General features: G+C 41.1%; 1 protein-coding gene across 1 annotated transcript in view; it reads right to left on the bottom strand.

The window, feature by feature from the left end:
• The window catches only part of negr1 (neuronal growth regulator 1), a gene marked incomplete at both ends in the record, with an annotated part of 188,173 nt that overhangs the window by 84,558 nt on the left and 89,931 nt on the right, over nucleotides 1-13,684 (bottom strand). The window contains one exon of the mRNA XM_080005177.1: nucleotides 4,289-4,414. Within this exon, the coding sequence (XP_079861303.1) occupies nucleotides 4,289-4,414 (126 nt within the window). The remainder of the gene's footprint in view (nucleotides 1-4,288; nucleotides 4,415-13,684) is intronic.

Raw genomic sequence — 13,684 nt, 5'->3', positions numbered from 1 at the left:
CTTCCTAAAACACCTGTAGAATCCCACCTAATAACATCGCCTTGACACTCTGGACAACATGTGTTGATATGAGAGGTCCCCGAACAACACCTTTTAACCATTTTCCTATTGTAGTGTTGGCAGTCATCTGTTATTTTAAGCTTTTTGTTGAGCAATTTGGGGTGTTAGCATGGCTGTGCATAGCGATTGCTACGTCAGTCACTCTTTGGCAAACGGTGAATTACTTTGTCCAGACTCTATAAATAACACCAGAGACACTTGGATAAAGCCTGTGGGCCCTGAGCACCTCTTCACAGCTGTAACATGAAAGTGCTAGACAACTGTTCCCTGTGCTGTTGATATCTGACAATTGAAATCAGGTTTGCAGTGCCTAACTTGTTAACTTCTACCTCCGATGGTGTCAAACTCACACTCAAGTGACGGCACATTGTTTCCCATTTTAAACCCATTGTGAGCTGAAGGAGATGGCCATGGTGAAAGCACTGCTAAAACATTGCTTTTTGACCTCTATACAAGCCATTTAAACACGCTATTTAACGGCAAAGCACCACTGCTGCTATGAGACAATAATACATTTAAAATAATGAGGTTCAATTAGCAATTGACTCTGTACAATAGAGCTATCAATGAATTTGAGCCACTAACACACTCACTCGATTCTTGCCCCAACCATATTCCATTGAACCCTGGATTTAATAAAACCTTAGTATTCAGGCTGTGGAGGAGGCTGCCGGCTCTGATGGCATCCAATTCCTACGGGCATGTTTTGTGGGAGATTTCCCTCATGCAATTGAAAGCAAACCCAAATCAAAACATATATGTAAGCCCATCGCGGCTTCTTGGCAAAAGAGAGAGAGAGAGAGAGAGAGAGAGGGAGAGGGAGAGAGAGAGAGAGAGAGAGATGTGTCTCAGCTGAGTCCTATCAGAGGAGACAATCAAATATGTATTCTAGTCAGCCCTTTTTCAAAGGTCACACTTCTATCCCATGGATCCAAATCTCAATGGGAAAAAAAGCTTATCAAAGCAATTTTGCAGAGCCAGCCCGTGCAGCCAGCCAGCCGAGCAGACATGCCTGGAAAAGGCAGCGTTAAAGGCTATTTCACACTCCACCCAATGACCTATGGGTGGCTGGTGAAGAACCCCAGTACCGTTTTATTCATGGAAAGCTTAAGTTGGAATGCGGCAGCGTCAAGAGGTCAATTAATGATGACAAAAAGGCCAATGGAAGTCTAACTACCACTGCCGTGTGTAGTGAATTTTTGCTTGCACATTTCTTTGCTCGTGACGCTGTTTTCCAGTCCCAGAATTCTGTATGTGATACATTTTCTTCTCTTTTCCCCCCTTTTATTATTTTTTTGGAGCCAGCACCACTACTTATATGTATACAAATTCACACAAGCAACAGACTGAGAATTAAATGAGAATCTTTCTTTCTATACTTTGAGAAAAAAAGAAAAAGAAAAACTTCCGTGTGAATTTGACAATCATAGAAGTGACTTTTATTATATCATAAAGCATGGAGGGAGCTCGAAAATTCATTAAATATATAAGTTAAAATATATAATAATAATAATAATAATAATAATAATAATAATAATAATAATAATAATAATAATAAATTATGATGAATTTCAACCCTATATAATTATATAAATATAATTAAATAATTATGATAATTGATGATGCTAAATATCAAATGACCCTGTGGTGTGGGGACGGTGTGGTTTGAGCAGCTACTGTATGTCTGACCTGGATCTAGATAATTGGGGGCCCAGGATCAGTGTGGCTGCATACCTGTTGCTTGTTGGTTGGTCTAACGAGCAACAGATAAAACCCCCATCCCCACACACACTCAGGAGAGGAGCCCTTGTCATGACACATCTCTATTTGCTCCTGGGCTTATTCCAACTAGCCCACTCTCTGCAATAAACTGGTGTCTACAACCCTGTCACCTGTGTCTCTGTACCGGAGGTCCCTGAAACACCAATTGGGTGGCGTGTGGTACGCAAAACTGCCACAGACCCCTGGTGAGTGTGTGTCTGTGTGTGTATGTGTATATAATGGCCATTGAGCATCAACCCCTAGATGCTCTGTGCTTTTCAATATCCACGCACACATTTTAGCAGCATTAGGCTCTTAATCTAATATCTCTGATCATTATCCTACTGAAACACCATACTACTGTTTACATCAGCCATATTTCTAGAACTGTACGAAGGTAAAGATGGTCCAAGGCAACAACAGTACGTCAAAAAGATGATTCCCACTAATCCTACTTTCTGGTTCCATCACAATGAAGAGAAAACACATTTTGTTCATGCACAAACATTAAGCCAAATTATACCCTCAATGAACCCTTTTTGGCCATACATCAGTGGGTGAAAGTTATTATTAGCTGGCAGCTCGGGGTTGGCAGGGAAAGGGGGAAGAGGGAAAAAAAAACCCAAAAAAGCTGAAAAACAGTTGGAGAGGGAATAGAAACTTGACAGTCAGTCAGGGCAATTTATCATCCTGTCAAACTTCACTGACTGCTACTGCACAACCATCTATAGTACACAAAAAACTTCCCCAAAATGGCTGAGTGGAGTGCTGTGGAGTGCAGGACCAGGAAACAGAGCCTCATTACAAACCATTACACAACTCCACCTGCTGAGAGATACCAACACTAAATGTGGAGCCCGACGCCTCATTCACACAGTTACATTTTTTTTTTTAAATGCATCCAAAAAACATTCCCAGTGGTTGGTTCTGACAGACATGATGTAGCGCTCTTACTGCTTGCATTTATGGGTTACCGTGAAGTTTAGACTGTTATTTCCAAATGCTTCATCCATATTCATGTTGCCTTGTGCACCCGCTACAAGAGGATTTTCTTTGCACGTCCCCGAAAAAGTTAACGGTATTTTACATGGTAGCTTATTATCCCCTGAAAACCTTTAAGTTGCACTGTGTCCTGTTGGGACAAAATCCATTACTGCAATAACCACCTTGTGGTTGCCAAATAGCTTCCGTTTGATGTGCCTTGAAAACAGTCCCTGTGATTTCATTTAGTCCTGGGTACTTTCATTTGACCAGCACATCGCTTTTTCGCCTGGCACACTTCAAAGTGTGGACACTTCAAAGTGGAATGGAATGAGTGACTGTCACTCGGACTCTGAGGAAGCCTCTTTTGTCCGTCTCTTTCCCGAAAACTCTCCCGCCGCAATCAAGGCGGCGGAGACGAGGAGGATTCGACGGCCGTACAATAAACGCAGCCATCCTCAGCTCGGCGGCCATCAGATAAGCACCGGACACGCTAATCCATTAATATGAAAATGAGGGAGGATTGGGAATTGGGTGGGGGCACGGGGTTGAAATGCTTTAGAGTTCCCAATGTATTCAGTGTGTAATGTATGTGTATGTATGAAGTGTTCAAAGCACTTTAATTGGAATGGTGTACAGTATGGCAGACAATCTCAACCTTAGGGTAGCGATCGTGTTTACCTAGTAATGGGTTCCCTCGCGCAACTGGCTTCCCTCTATGAACGGACAGGAGGTGTTTCAGCAATGTGGGTGCGCACGCTTCTCACCTGGAACCAGGTGAAACGCCAACATATCTCTGCGTTCATCTGGTGCCGGGTAACTCGTGCCCCTGACCCCAGGTGGGAGTCACTTGATAGACACATGGAGTCAACAGACATTTCTAACAAGGACATATTTGATATACTTATAATATATTTTTTTACAAGCTCTGTGATATTATTTATTATTATTTATTATTTATAGTAAATCTGTTGCTTATACACCTAAATGTGACTTGAACTGTATAACATACGATTAGTGTCAATTCAAGATAATAAATATTGATAAATTGCTGTTGTTGTGACAATTTCTGGACCTAAAAATGGGTTCATGGGTCAAAAAACATTGAGAAACCCTGGTATAAAAAACAACCCCACAACATGTGTCAAAGTTATCTCTAAAATGTGCCAAGGTAAACATCATTAAATGCTTTGCAATATTTTAAATGCAAATAGAATTATATGATCATCCCCGTCTGCTATCAAAGAGTTCAGAGTCATTGCAACATGGTTGGTAGGCCCTATTTAGTGTATTGTTTCATTTTTACAATAGCATTTCCACGACATCGCTCCTCGTCTTCAGACATAAATCCTCCCCACATCTAATAAAAATCAATTCCCTCTTCTTTACTTTCCTTTCAACCTTCTTCATCTCTTAAACTGTCCATCTTTCAACCATCCACCCATCCGTCCATTAGAGCAGGAACGTAATAAGCATCTGAACTCACCTAATGGGGTTATGTGCCTCCAGGAAATGCTGGGTTCAGGTTTCCCACTGGCCGTGCAGATCAGCGAAACGTTGCTGCCTTCGTTTACGGTAATGTCGGACGAAATGTCGTATATCTTGGGAGGAACTTGAGGAAAAAACGGGGGAAAAAAAACAGGAAAAAAAATGATTAACAGTCATTATCGTTTCCATTTTTTAATCAATTCCAATAAAACCTGAAATAAAAGTGTTTAGAAAAAGAAAAGTGGGAGTTTGACTCTTCTGAGGATAGCTCATCAATAGTCCCTGCAGGAAATCACTGACCATTATAATTGGCAAGTTTCTGGGCGTTTAAATCCTCTCGGAGCTTTGAAGCCTAACGCCTCTGTGTTTAAACTATTCAAGATACACAGATGCAAATAGAGCCACCCACAAAGGCATTCAGACAATTTTAAAAATAAGTTTCCATACACACAACACGCAGTCCTCTGCATACACTCACACTATCGCCAAACACACACACACACAGCCTTATGAGACACTATTTTAATCTGTGAGATTTGTATCTCGAAGAGCCTTTCTTCAGTTGCTTCTAATATAAAATAGTCTCTTAGCCTTGCATCTCCTATGAAATGGTTTTCCTCGGTATCAACTAAACAACATTAACCCATCCTTTTTCCTCTTTATGGACGCTAAAGGGCAGCTTATGCTTTCCACGGCGCCGAGAGTGCAGGGTGTTTATAGTCGGCGCGGTGACGGTTGCAGTATTCTCAGAACCCATGAGTGGCAGTAGAGAGAACGGACCATGGGAAGCAGGAAGTAGTCAAGGAGAAGAGCACTAAACAGCAAACATGGCTGCACGCAGGGCATCGGAGCTTGTTTACGCCAAGGAGGGTTGAAGTTCTGTCCTGCTCAGCATTTTATTACAGAGGAACTTACTGAAATACGCAACAGTCACGATGTGTAATTATTCTCCCTCATTACAAGATTATTCTTCGAAAAAGAAACTGCACATACTGCAAATATCAATTAAAACATTCCCCTTTAATTTGTAAACTGACCTTTACAATGATCCTGTTCATTTATAATAAATCACCAAACCTGAATGAGCTGTTATATATACTATTTAGTCTCTGGGTCAAAAAGTAATTTTTAGACCTTGGATTTGACTTGGTTGACCTTGATTTGACTGCTGCGGATCAATGTTGGCAAACATATCAGAAATAAAATAAAAATCTCCCATCGCTTCCAATGCATTTCCAGGGAACGCCCCTCAAACACCCCAAGCCACAAAATCTAGGTGGTCAGAGTGGTGTGTGGCGGCACCCCCTGGTGACGTCATTTGCGTTGCGCGCGCCGCCTCGCGCCGCCTCACGCCACCTCGCGCCTGCGGCAGGTATAAACAAGGCTTAAGAATGGCCAGGAGACGAAAATGAAATCACGACTCCTCTTCCTCTTCAGATCCTGCTGCGTTGCCGGGAGCATATGAATAATGCAAACGTCTCTTGTTTCTAGCAATCAAATTGATTGATTTCTCTTTTTTTTTCCCTCCCCAAACATCTAATTTGTTTTTAATTAGTTGTCTTAGTTGTCTTCGTGAAAATGGGTCCGCTCATCACTTGGACTAAAATAAAAAAGAACGATTTTGAATGACTTAAATCAAAATGGAACATCACAATCACAAAAATGTGATTCTCCACAGATCATTGATACACAAACAGTTATTGAGATTTGGATGCAAATAGACTCTCCCACTTGGCACAAGAAAAAAGCCATAACTCGCAACGAGAAACACCCTTCTTTGTCTTCACCTGAGCGTTCCTGTTTTCGTGTCACAAGCATCACTTTTGATCAACAGATCTGGATCTAAATGAGATGAAAGTGGCCAACCTTTTGGCGAGAGAGGACCAGAGGCAATGTTGAATCTGGGTTATTGCTTGTCCGACTCCAGTGTTTACTCGCTGAAGGACCCACTGTTGACATGTCCGATAGCACCAAATGGAAAATGTTGGGGTTGTCTGCAGATCCCTATCTCCTAGCGGGGACCGAAAGCTTCTCAAAGGTTTGACTGAGGACCTCCTCGGCATCGCATTTGAGCTGAGCTCCATGCCTCCTCCTGTTCAGGTACTTTGTTTTTCATGTTCAAAAGTGTTCGGAAGTTCTGTTCAGTGGATAAAACACTCTTGTGGACTGCTGAAAGGGTAGCAGTCGAGCTGGGGAACCAAGAGAAGGGATAAGCTCAAACTGCTGAATTTTCTATAATACGATGGTACCGAACATACTGTACATCTGGCCACCACAGGGCTGTTTGAGAACAACTGTGCACTAGTTTTGTTTTTTTACAACAGATTATAAACCATAATCCTGTATTTTATTCCCAGGCCTTGTAAATGCATGTAGCAAAAAGACCAGACCTTTGATGCCCTGGAGCTCCATGTGTTTGCTGTTATTTTCATCTCAATGAAGACCTCTCAAAATGGAATGAATGGAATGCAATCACATTCGAAACTGTCACTAAACAGCATAGCGAGATCTTACACAAGTGGCCATCCTGTTGCTAGGTTACGGTAGCGAGCCTGGTTGTCGAGGGACCATACTGTAACATTTGGATTGGGCACTCAGCGCTTCAGGGTGAGAGAGAGGGTCCAGAGGAGCAATTGGCAAAAATTGAAATCCATTTGCAAATCCATATCTCTAGATGAGGAAAAGTTGTGGAGTAGCTATTCAGTTCCTCTCGTTGCCATGTTTTCCTGCTTTAACTGTCCAATTAGGGATCAGACAGACTGCAGAGTGTCAGCTCTGGTTAGAGACGCGTTACCCCTTTGTCTTGCAGGTATCATTTTTTTGGCCAAAGTGGTTCTTTCATAAGGAATATGGATATTGTTTTCGACGGTCTCCTAAGTTACTGTGTTGTAAAGCAGCCTTTAAGGGCAGAAAAAGACGACATCTAACTATAACACATGTATAACCAAAATCCAAGATGATATCTAGGTCTCATATCATGATGTTGATATGAAGCGGTACCACGCGGGTGTTGATGGATCTGTTTTCTACTCAGCAATATTATAAAAAAATACAATATATGATAAACACTGTCGAAAGTATCTTCAACATGATTTTACCTCCAACCCCAACAAACCTTTTTGGCAGTAGGAATTCTCCCTGTTCATGGCGTCATTCCAAACATCTGCAATGGTTAACTACTTATTGATACATGGCCATTTACATCCTACAATCAAAACCTTTTGTTCAAAGAAAACAAAGACCGTCGTGACGGCGCTGCCTCTTCAATTACCCAGTGCTAGCAGCTCTTCCTTGCCTTTCCCTCCGCAGCCCCCGCACCCTCTGCGCCCGCGTGTCTTGTTGTTTTCGTGACGTCGCTAATTCCTTAGCGGTGTTATGATTGTCATGTTTGCCCATACCTCCCTAATTTCCCCTCCTCCAGCCCCGCGGGAGGGAGGCGGCTGAGGAAGGAGCCGGGGAAGGAGCTGCCATATCTGATCTGTGCGGCTGCATTTCCCTCTGGGCGCTAAATAAGTCGCTAATGACGAATGAATTACCAAAATTCTTACAGCTGCACTATTAATATGCAGGGGTTTTCTTTTTTCGTAGGTATGTGGAGCTGGGGGCTTGTGTGTGTGTGTGTGTGTGGGGGGGGCGGGGTTCCCCCCCAGTTGTGACAGGGCTTCTCTCCGGCTCTGACTTGCTGCCACCAACCACATCATCGGACCTGGCCATTACCGTCCACGCAGACTACCAGCGTGCATTCCAATTACAGCGCCGAGGGGGGATGACGGATCACCGGATGTAATGGACACAAAGTGTGAGCGTCAGGGAGTGGGAGAGCGGCCTCGGATTAAAGTGGGCAGAGGAAAGAGAGAGAGGAAGAGCGAGATATGTTCTCTGTTTTCTTTCATACGGTGTCAGCCAAACTAGTTTACTGTGAAAATGTTTCAAATTCCACTTAAAATACAAAAATTATGGAAACTAGCTCTTGCGTCGCAAGATCAAAATTGCACGGCTGCACTAATTCCAATTCTGAGTTCATCTGAACAAGCTCAAGTTTCACTCTGAAAGTGAAAACTAGTCGTAGTGATAAAAGGTTTTTGAGATTCGGCTCTTAAAGAGTCACTCAGTGAGAGTTGTTCCATTTTCCAACTCTTTTTGTTTGGTGCAGCTGGTGTACCGCACAATGAACGACGAACGACAGTTTCATCTTCATTCAGGTTTCATTTTTGACGCCAATTTGTGAATGGAGTTGTGAATTCTTTCAAGAATCATTTCATTTCATCAACATGATTTGTTTTAGTGGAAGGTAACGTGTAAATCAGTCACATTAAGATGATTTATGATAAATGCCTTGATGTTTTTTCCCTTGGTCTTAAATTCAGCCCTCAATTATTATTTTAAGTTTGTGAATCAAACATTCACTTGTATAAACGACCAAGTCTTGCATCACTAACTATTAGTAGGCCATAATAATGATAATAAGCACAGTTCTCATGTGACATTTTGTGACATTTTTACTGGTTAGTGGAGGATAGTGGTATAGTGCCGTTGGTATATTTCATTGTAAAAAGTGTGCCATGGCAGGATAAAGGTTGGGAAGTATGGCGCTATCTGTTAAGCCCTTCCAGCCCAGATCCTTGGCTAAGTGGAGGAAGGCGCTATGGCCGCCCCGGGCGTATCCCCAAACCTGTCTAAACACAAGAAGGAAATAATGGCTTTCTTTGTGGAGCAGATGCTTAACTGATCTCAGGATGGATAGTCCTTAATCAACTGGAAGCAGTCCCTTTGAAATTGGATTTGGGGAGGAAAGATTTGGGCAGTTTTATTTTTTCGGCTTTACTTGATAGGAGGAGAATCTGGGCAATGAGTGAATAAGTTCCTCGCAATCCTTAAATTACCAAGTTCTAAAGCCTCCCCAAATTGCAGGTTCTTGAGGATGACATTCAGGATAACTATATATACTCACTTATCTGCATATATGAGGATGACATTGAAAGAGGTGAGTATATATATATATATATATATATATATATATATATATATATATATATATATATATATATAGACTGATCAGCCACAACATTAAAACCACCTGCCATACATAGTGTAGCTCCCCCTCATGCTGCCAAAACAGCTCTGACCTGTCGAGGCATGGACTCCACAAGAGCTCTGAAGGTGTCCTGTGGTATCTGGCACCAAGACGTCAGCAGCAGATCCTTTAAGTCCTGGAAGTTGTGAGGTGGGGCCCCCATGGGCCCCTATGTTTGATTTGATTGGACCTGAACCATGACCATCCACATGATGTAGAAGAAAATGTGATTTATTGGAACAGCCCACCTTCTTCCATTGCTCCATGGTCCAGTTCTGAAGCTCACGTACCCATTGTAGGTGCTTTCGGTGGGGGACAGAGGTCGGCATGGGCACTCTGACCGGTCTGCGGCTGCACAGCTCCATACGCAGCAAGCTGTGATGCACTGTGTGTTGTGACATCTTTCTATCAGAGCAGCATTAACTTTTTCAACAATTTGTGCAACAGTAGCTCTTCTGTGGGATCGGACTGGATCGGTTAGACTTGGCTCCCCACATGCATTACCTCTAATGAGCCCATGGCGCACTTGACCCTGTCGCCTGTTCACCGGTTGTCCTTCCTTGGACCACTTTTGGTAGGTACTAACCACTGCATACCAGGAACACCCCACAAGACCTGCAGTTTTGGAGATACTCTGACCCAGTCATCGCCATCACAATTTGGTCCTTGTCAAAGTGGCTCAGATCCTTACACTACAGCCATTTTTACTGCTTCCAACACATCTACTTCAACAACTGACTCTGTTCACTTGCTGACTATGATATCCCACTCCTTGACAGATGCCATTAGAACGAGATGAGCAATGTTATCCCCTTCCCCTGTCAGTGGTTTTAATGTTGCGGCTGATCAGTGTAAATAAGTCATCTTCAACAACCTGCATTTTGTGCATGTATAAATACACGCACGCACGCACACACACACACACACACACACACACAAACACCTATGTGAAGCAGGTTGGATACTCTTCGATAATGAGACAATTCCTGCACAGCTATTCCTAAAGGTTTTTCCAATCCCCCTCCTCGCTGCAGGCTGATAAAACAAAAGCGACTTCCAATCTGTTAATGAGATGTCAGACAAGAAAACTAAACATAAACACTGACAGATCATATTACTCAGAGGGATTACCTCCGTTCACATCACCACGCCATGCTAAACACAAGAGATAACAGCACACTGTACAAAACTTTATATTCTGACTTTTAGGATGGAACTCTGAAGAACTACACAATGTAGCATTAATGTCACACACACACACACACACACACACACACACACACACACACACACACACACACACACACACACACACACACACACACACGTGTATATATATATACACAGTTTATATATATATAAATTAATATAGCATACTAGTATATACAGTACATAGTAAACTAGTATGAGTATAATATACATTTTTAGTATAGGAGTATTAAGTAAAGTCCTATAGGTAACATGAGCAACATTTTAGCGTGTCCCCACATAGTTGTGTGTGTGTATGACTGTGGGTGTGTGTTTGTAAAATGTGTGTACAATTTTGGCAATAAAGTTTTAACTAGTACCAGTGAGTGTAGGACCCCTTGAAGCCCCAAAACCTTTAAAAAGTTACCTTTGATTCATCTCTAGTATCAACTGGCACTTTTCTCTCGCAACTTCATTAAACAGCTCAATCTCACACACACACACACACACACACACACGCACGCACACACACGCGCAAACACACATGCACACACTAACTCAAAATATGAAACACAATAAAAATGCTGAAGTAACAGAGATGCTTCCTCTTTTTTCTTTCATCTATTTGGGCCCAGCAGCGCTGGCACATCAACACTTACAGTATTCTTTGTCTTTCTTTGGCATCATTTCATATATATATATATATATATATATATATATATATATATATATATATATATATATATATATATATATATATATATAAAAAATAATGCATTTTTATTTTTTATTAATGGATGGTTTAATAAAATAACTGTGCTGTGCAAATTACAGCAGTTGTTCTCAAACTTATTTTTTCACTGTGTAAGATATTTTTCAGCTGAGTGAAAATGAACATGAATGTAGTGTATGTGCATGGCAGGCCTAGGGGCCATTGTTCCCATGAACATTAAATAGGCTCATGGTGCAGATACCCACAATTTAGCAATTTAACATGGCCTTGTGTCACTTCACAATACTGATGACATTTTTTGGTAATTCTGGCTTTTTCCATTCACAGCGATTGAGTGGGCGTGTCGCATGTTGATGACGTCTCTATCACGCGCCAGATATTTACCTTCATGCACAGGGATAACATTTCAATGAAGAATTATAAACAAGGGGAATCATAAATATCTATTTTTATATGTGTGAATCGAACACGGACCGAACACGGCTCTCCATGCGCCCCAATTACGGCTGGCCCCGTTCTTCCAAATAAATCAACTAAAAACACTGTTTTTATCTGTAGTTGTCTTATTTGGAGAAACGGGGACGGGGCACGGAGGAACAGGGCATGAGTAACACACAAAGTTTTTTCGGAGTACCTCCTTTGAGAAACACTGAAAGAAGAATATATTATGTATAATAAATTATTTTTAAAGCAACACATTTTTAGAAAGTAGAGAGTACCCCCTGCAGTACCCCAAAGTACCCCTAGGGCAACGAGCATTTGAGAAACAGTGGACGAGAGCTTCTGCAGAAGATATTATATACTGTATAACCAATAATTTCAAAAGCAATACAGTCTACTCTCCACTCCGAGCAGTGCACATTAGCCACAGAACACGGGTACAGGTACAGGTACAGAGAACATATGGTGTCATTAGGATGAAAACAACAGCTCACCACAGTAATGGATGCCTCTAGGGTTCATGGAGGAGCGCGTGTCAAATGGAAACACAGCGACTTACGGCGTACCCATTAAAGCTGAAACAGCCCTGCACAAACTTTCTACGCCTCCGGCGATGATGATGCGTGATTTTAATTGACACCCATTGCTTGGTTCTGGTTAAATTTCTTTCCACTTTTTCGTCGATTTTGGCATTTGGTCATGTCCTGTATTTATGTGTGTTTAGGTGTGACCTGGTTCGGTTGAAAGTTGAGTGGGCGTTAAGTTAAATCTAAATCTCTCTCAAGTAGCACCTGTTACGGTATAGGATTTTCATCAATTTATTTGAATGGGGCCACTTTTCATATTCATATGAAAGACAGAAAAATATATATTTCTGTATATTTTTCATATATTTTGCTTATATATTTTTAATTTATTTCAGACTATTAGGATTTTTTGTCTGTACAGCAATGCACCAATCCACATATCTACAACAGATACAGTATATGATATATATGTGTTTTATAAACAAATATGTATACTGTATGTTTCCTAGTTTGACCCATTAACACATTTTCCTAGTTCCTAGGATCCTTTAAACCATCCGTAGTTCCATCTGTAGTTGGCGATAAATCGATTTATGGTGATTCATTATTTTGATCATTTGACAGCCCTTATGAATTCACTTTGAAACTCTGGGGTGTAAAATGTATATCGACTGGTGTAAGATCATTGAATGGTGAAATAGATCAAATCAAAGGGAAAGATGAACATTAACATTTCAGTGGTAGCAAATGTTAAGAATCCTCTTTGTCCCCAGCAGCATGCCGGGAGATATCCAACTAGGACCGACCAGGAATCACACAATAGCTAGTGATAGTTTTCCTATTGTGACCTAATGGTGCAACAGTAACACACTGCCGCAAAATGTCACAGTTGATAGGTGTGATGAGTGATTATCAGTAAGCTTAATGGCGCAGAAAGCCTGATTATGGAAGAGCGTGTTCCCCATTTCATGCACTTGTGAGGAATCCACAAATTAAGGGAAATCAATTGATGAAAATGAACTTTTCAAAAAACCTTGTGAAAGGCAATTAATCTTGAAACCTGAGCGCTGCAGTGGGCATGTAATTGAAAGATAAGCTATCACGCACTTATTCAGAGAAATTTAAGCTTTTGATGATTTATTCATAGAAATTGATAATAAATAAAACTTCCTTCATATCTGGTGTTAAATCCCAGAGAAAATTCTGAGCTTCTATACCCCGTATCATCCAATATCACATCATAAGGTTTAGTATATATTGCCACATTCTACTTGATTACTGTCAAATTTTAAGGTTTATTTTTAATTGTGTTTGTCCATTTTTAGGTTTACATTTAATTACATTATATTCATTAGACATACTGTTTTTATTACCACATTTTTGCTATTCATTGTTAATTTTTAGGTTTAGGTTTATTCTATTGTAAATGTT

This window comes from Zeus faber (assembly GCF_960531495.2).
Source record: "Zeus faber genome assembly, chromosome: 1".
Classification (NCBI taxonomy): Eukaryota; Metazoa; Chordata; class Actinopteri; order Zeiformes; family Zeidae; genus Zeus; species Zeus faber.
The sequence above is the reverse complement of the archived record's forward strand: the minus strand, read 5'-3'. Positions and strand labels throughout refer to the sequence as shown.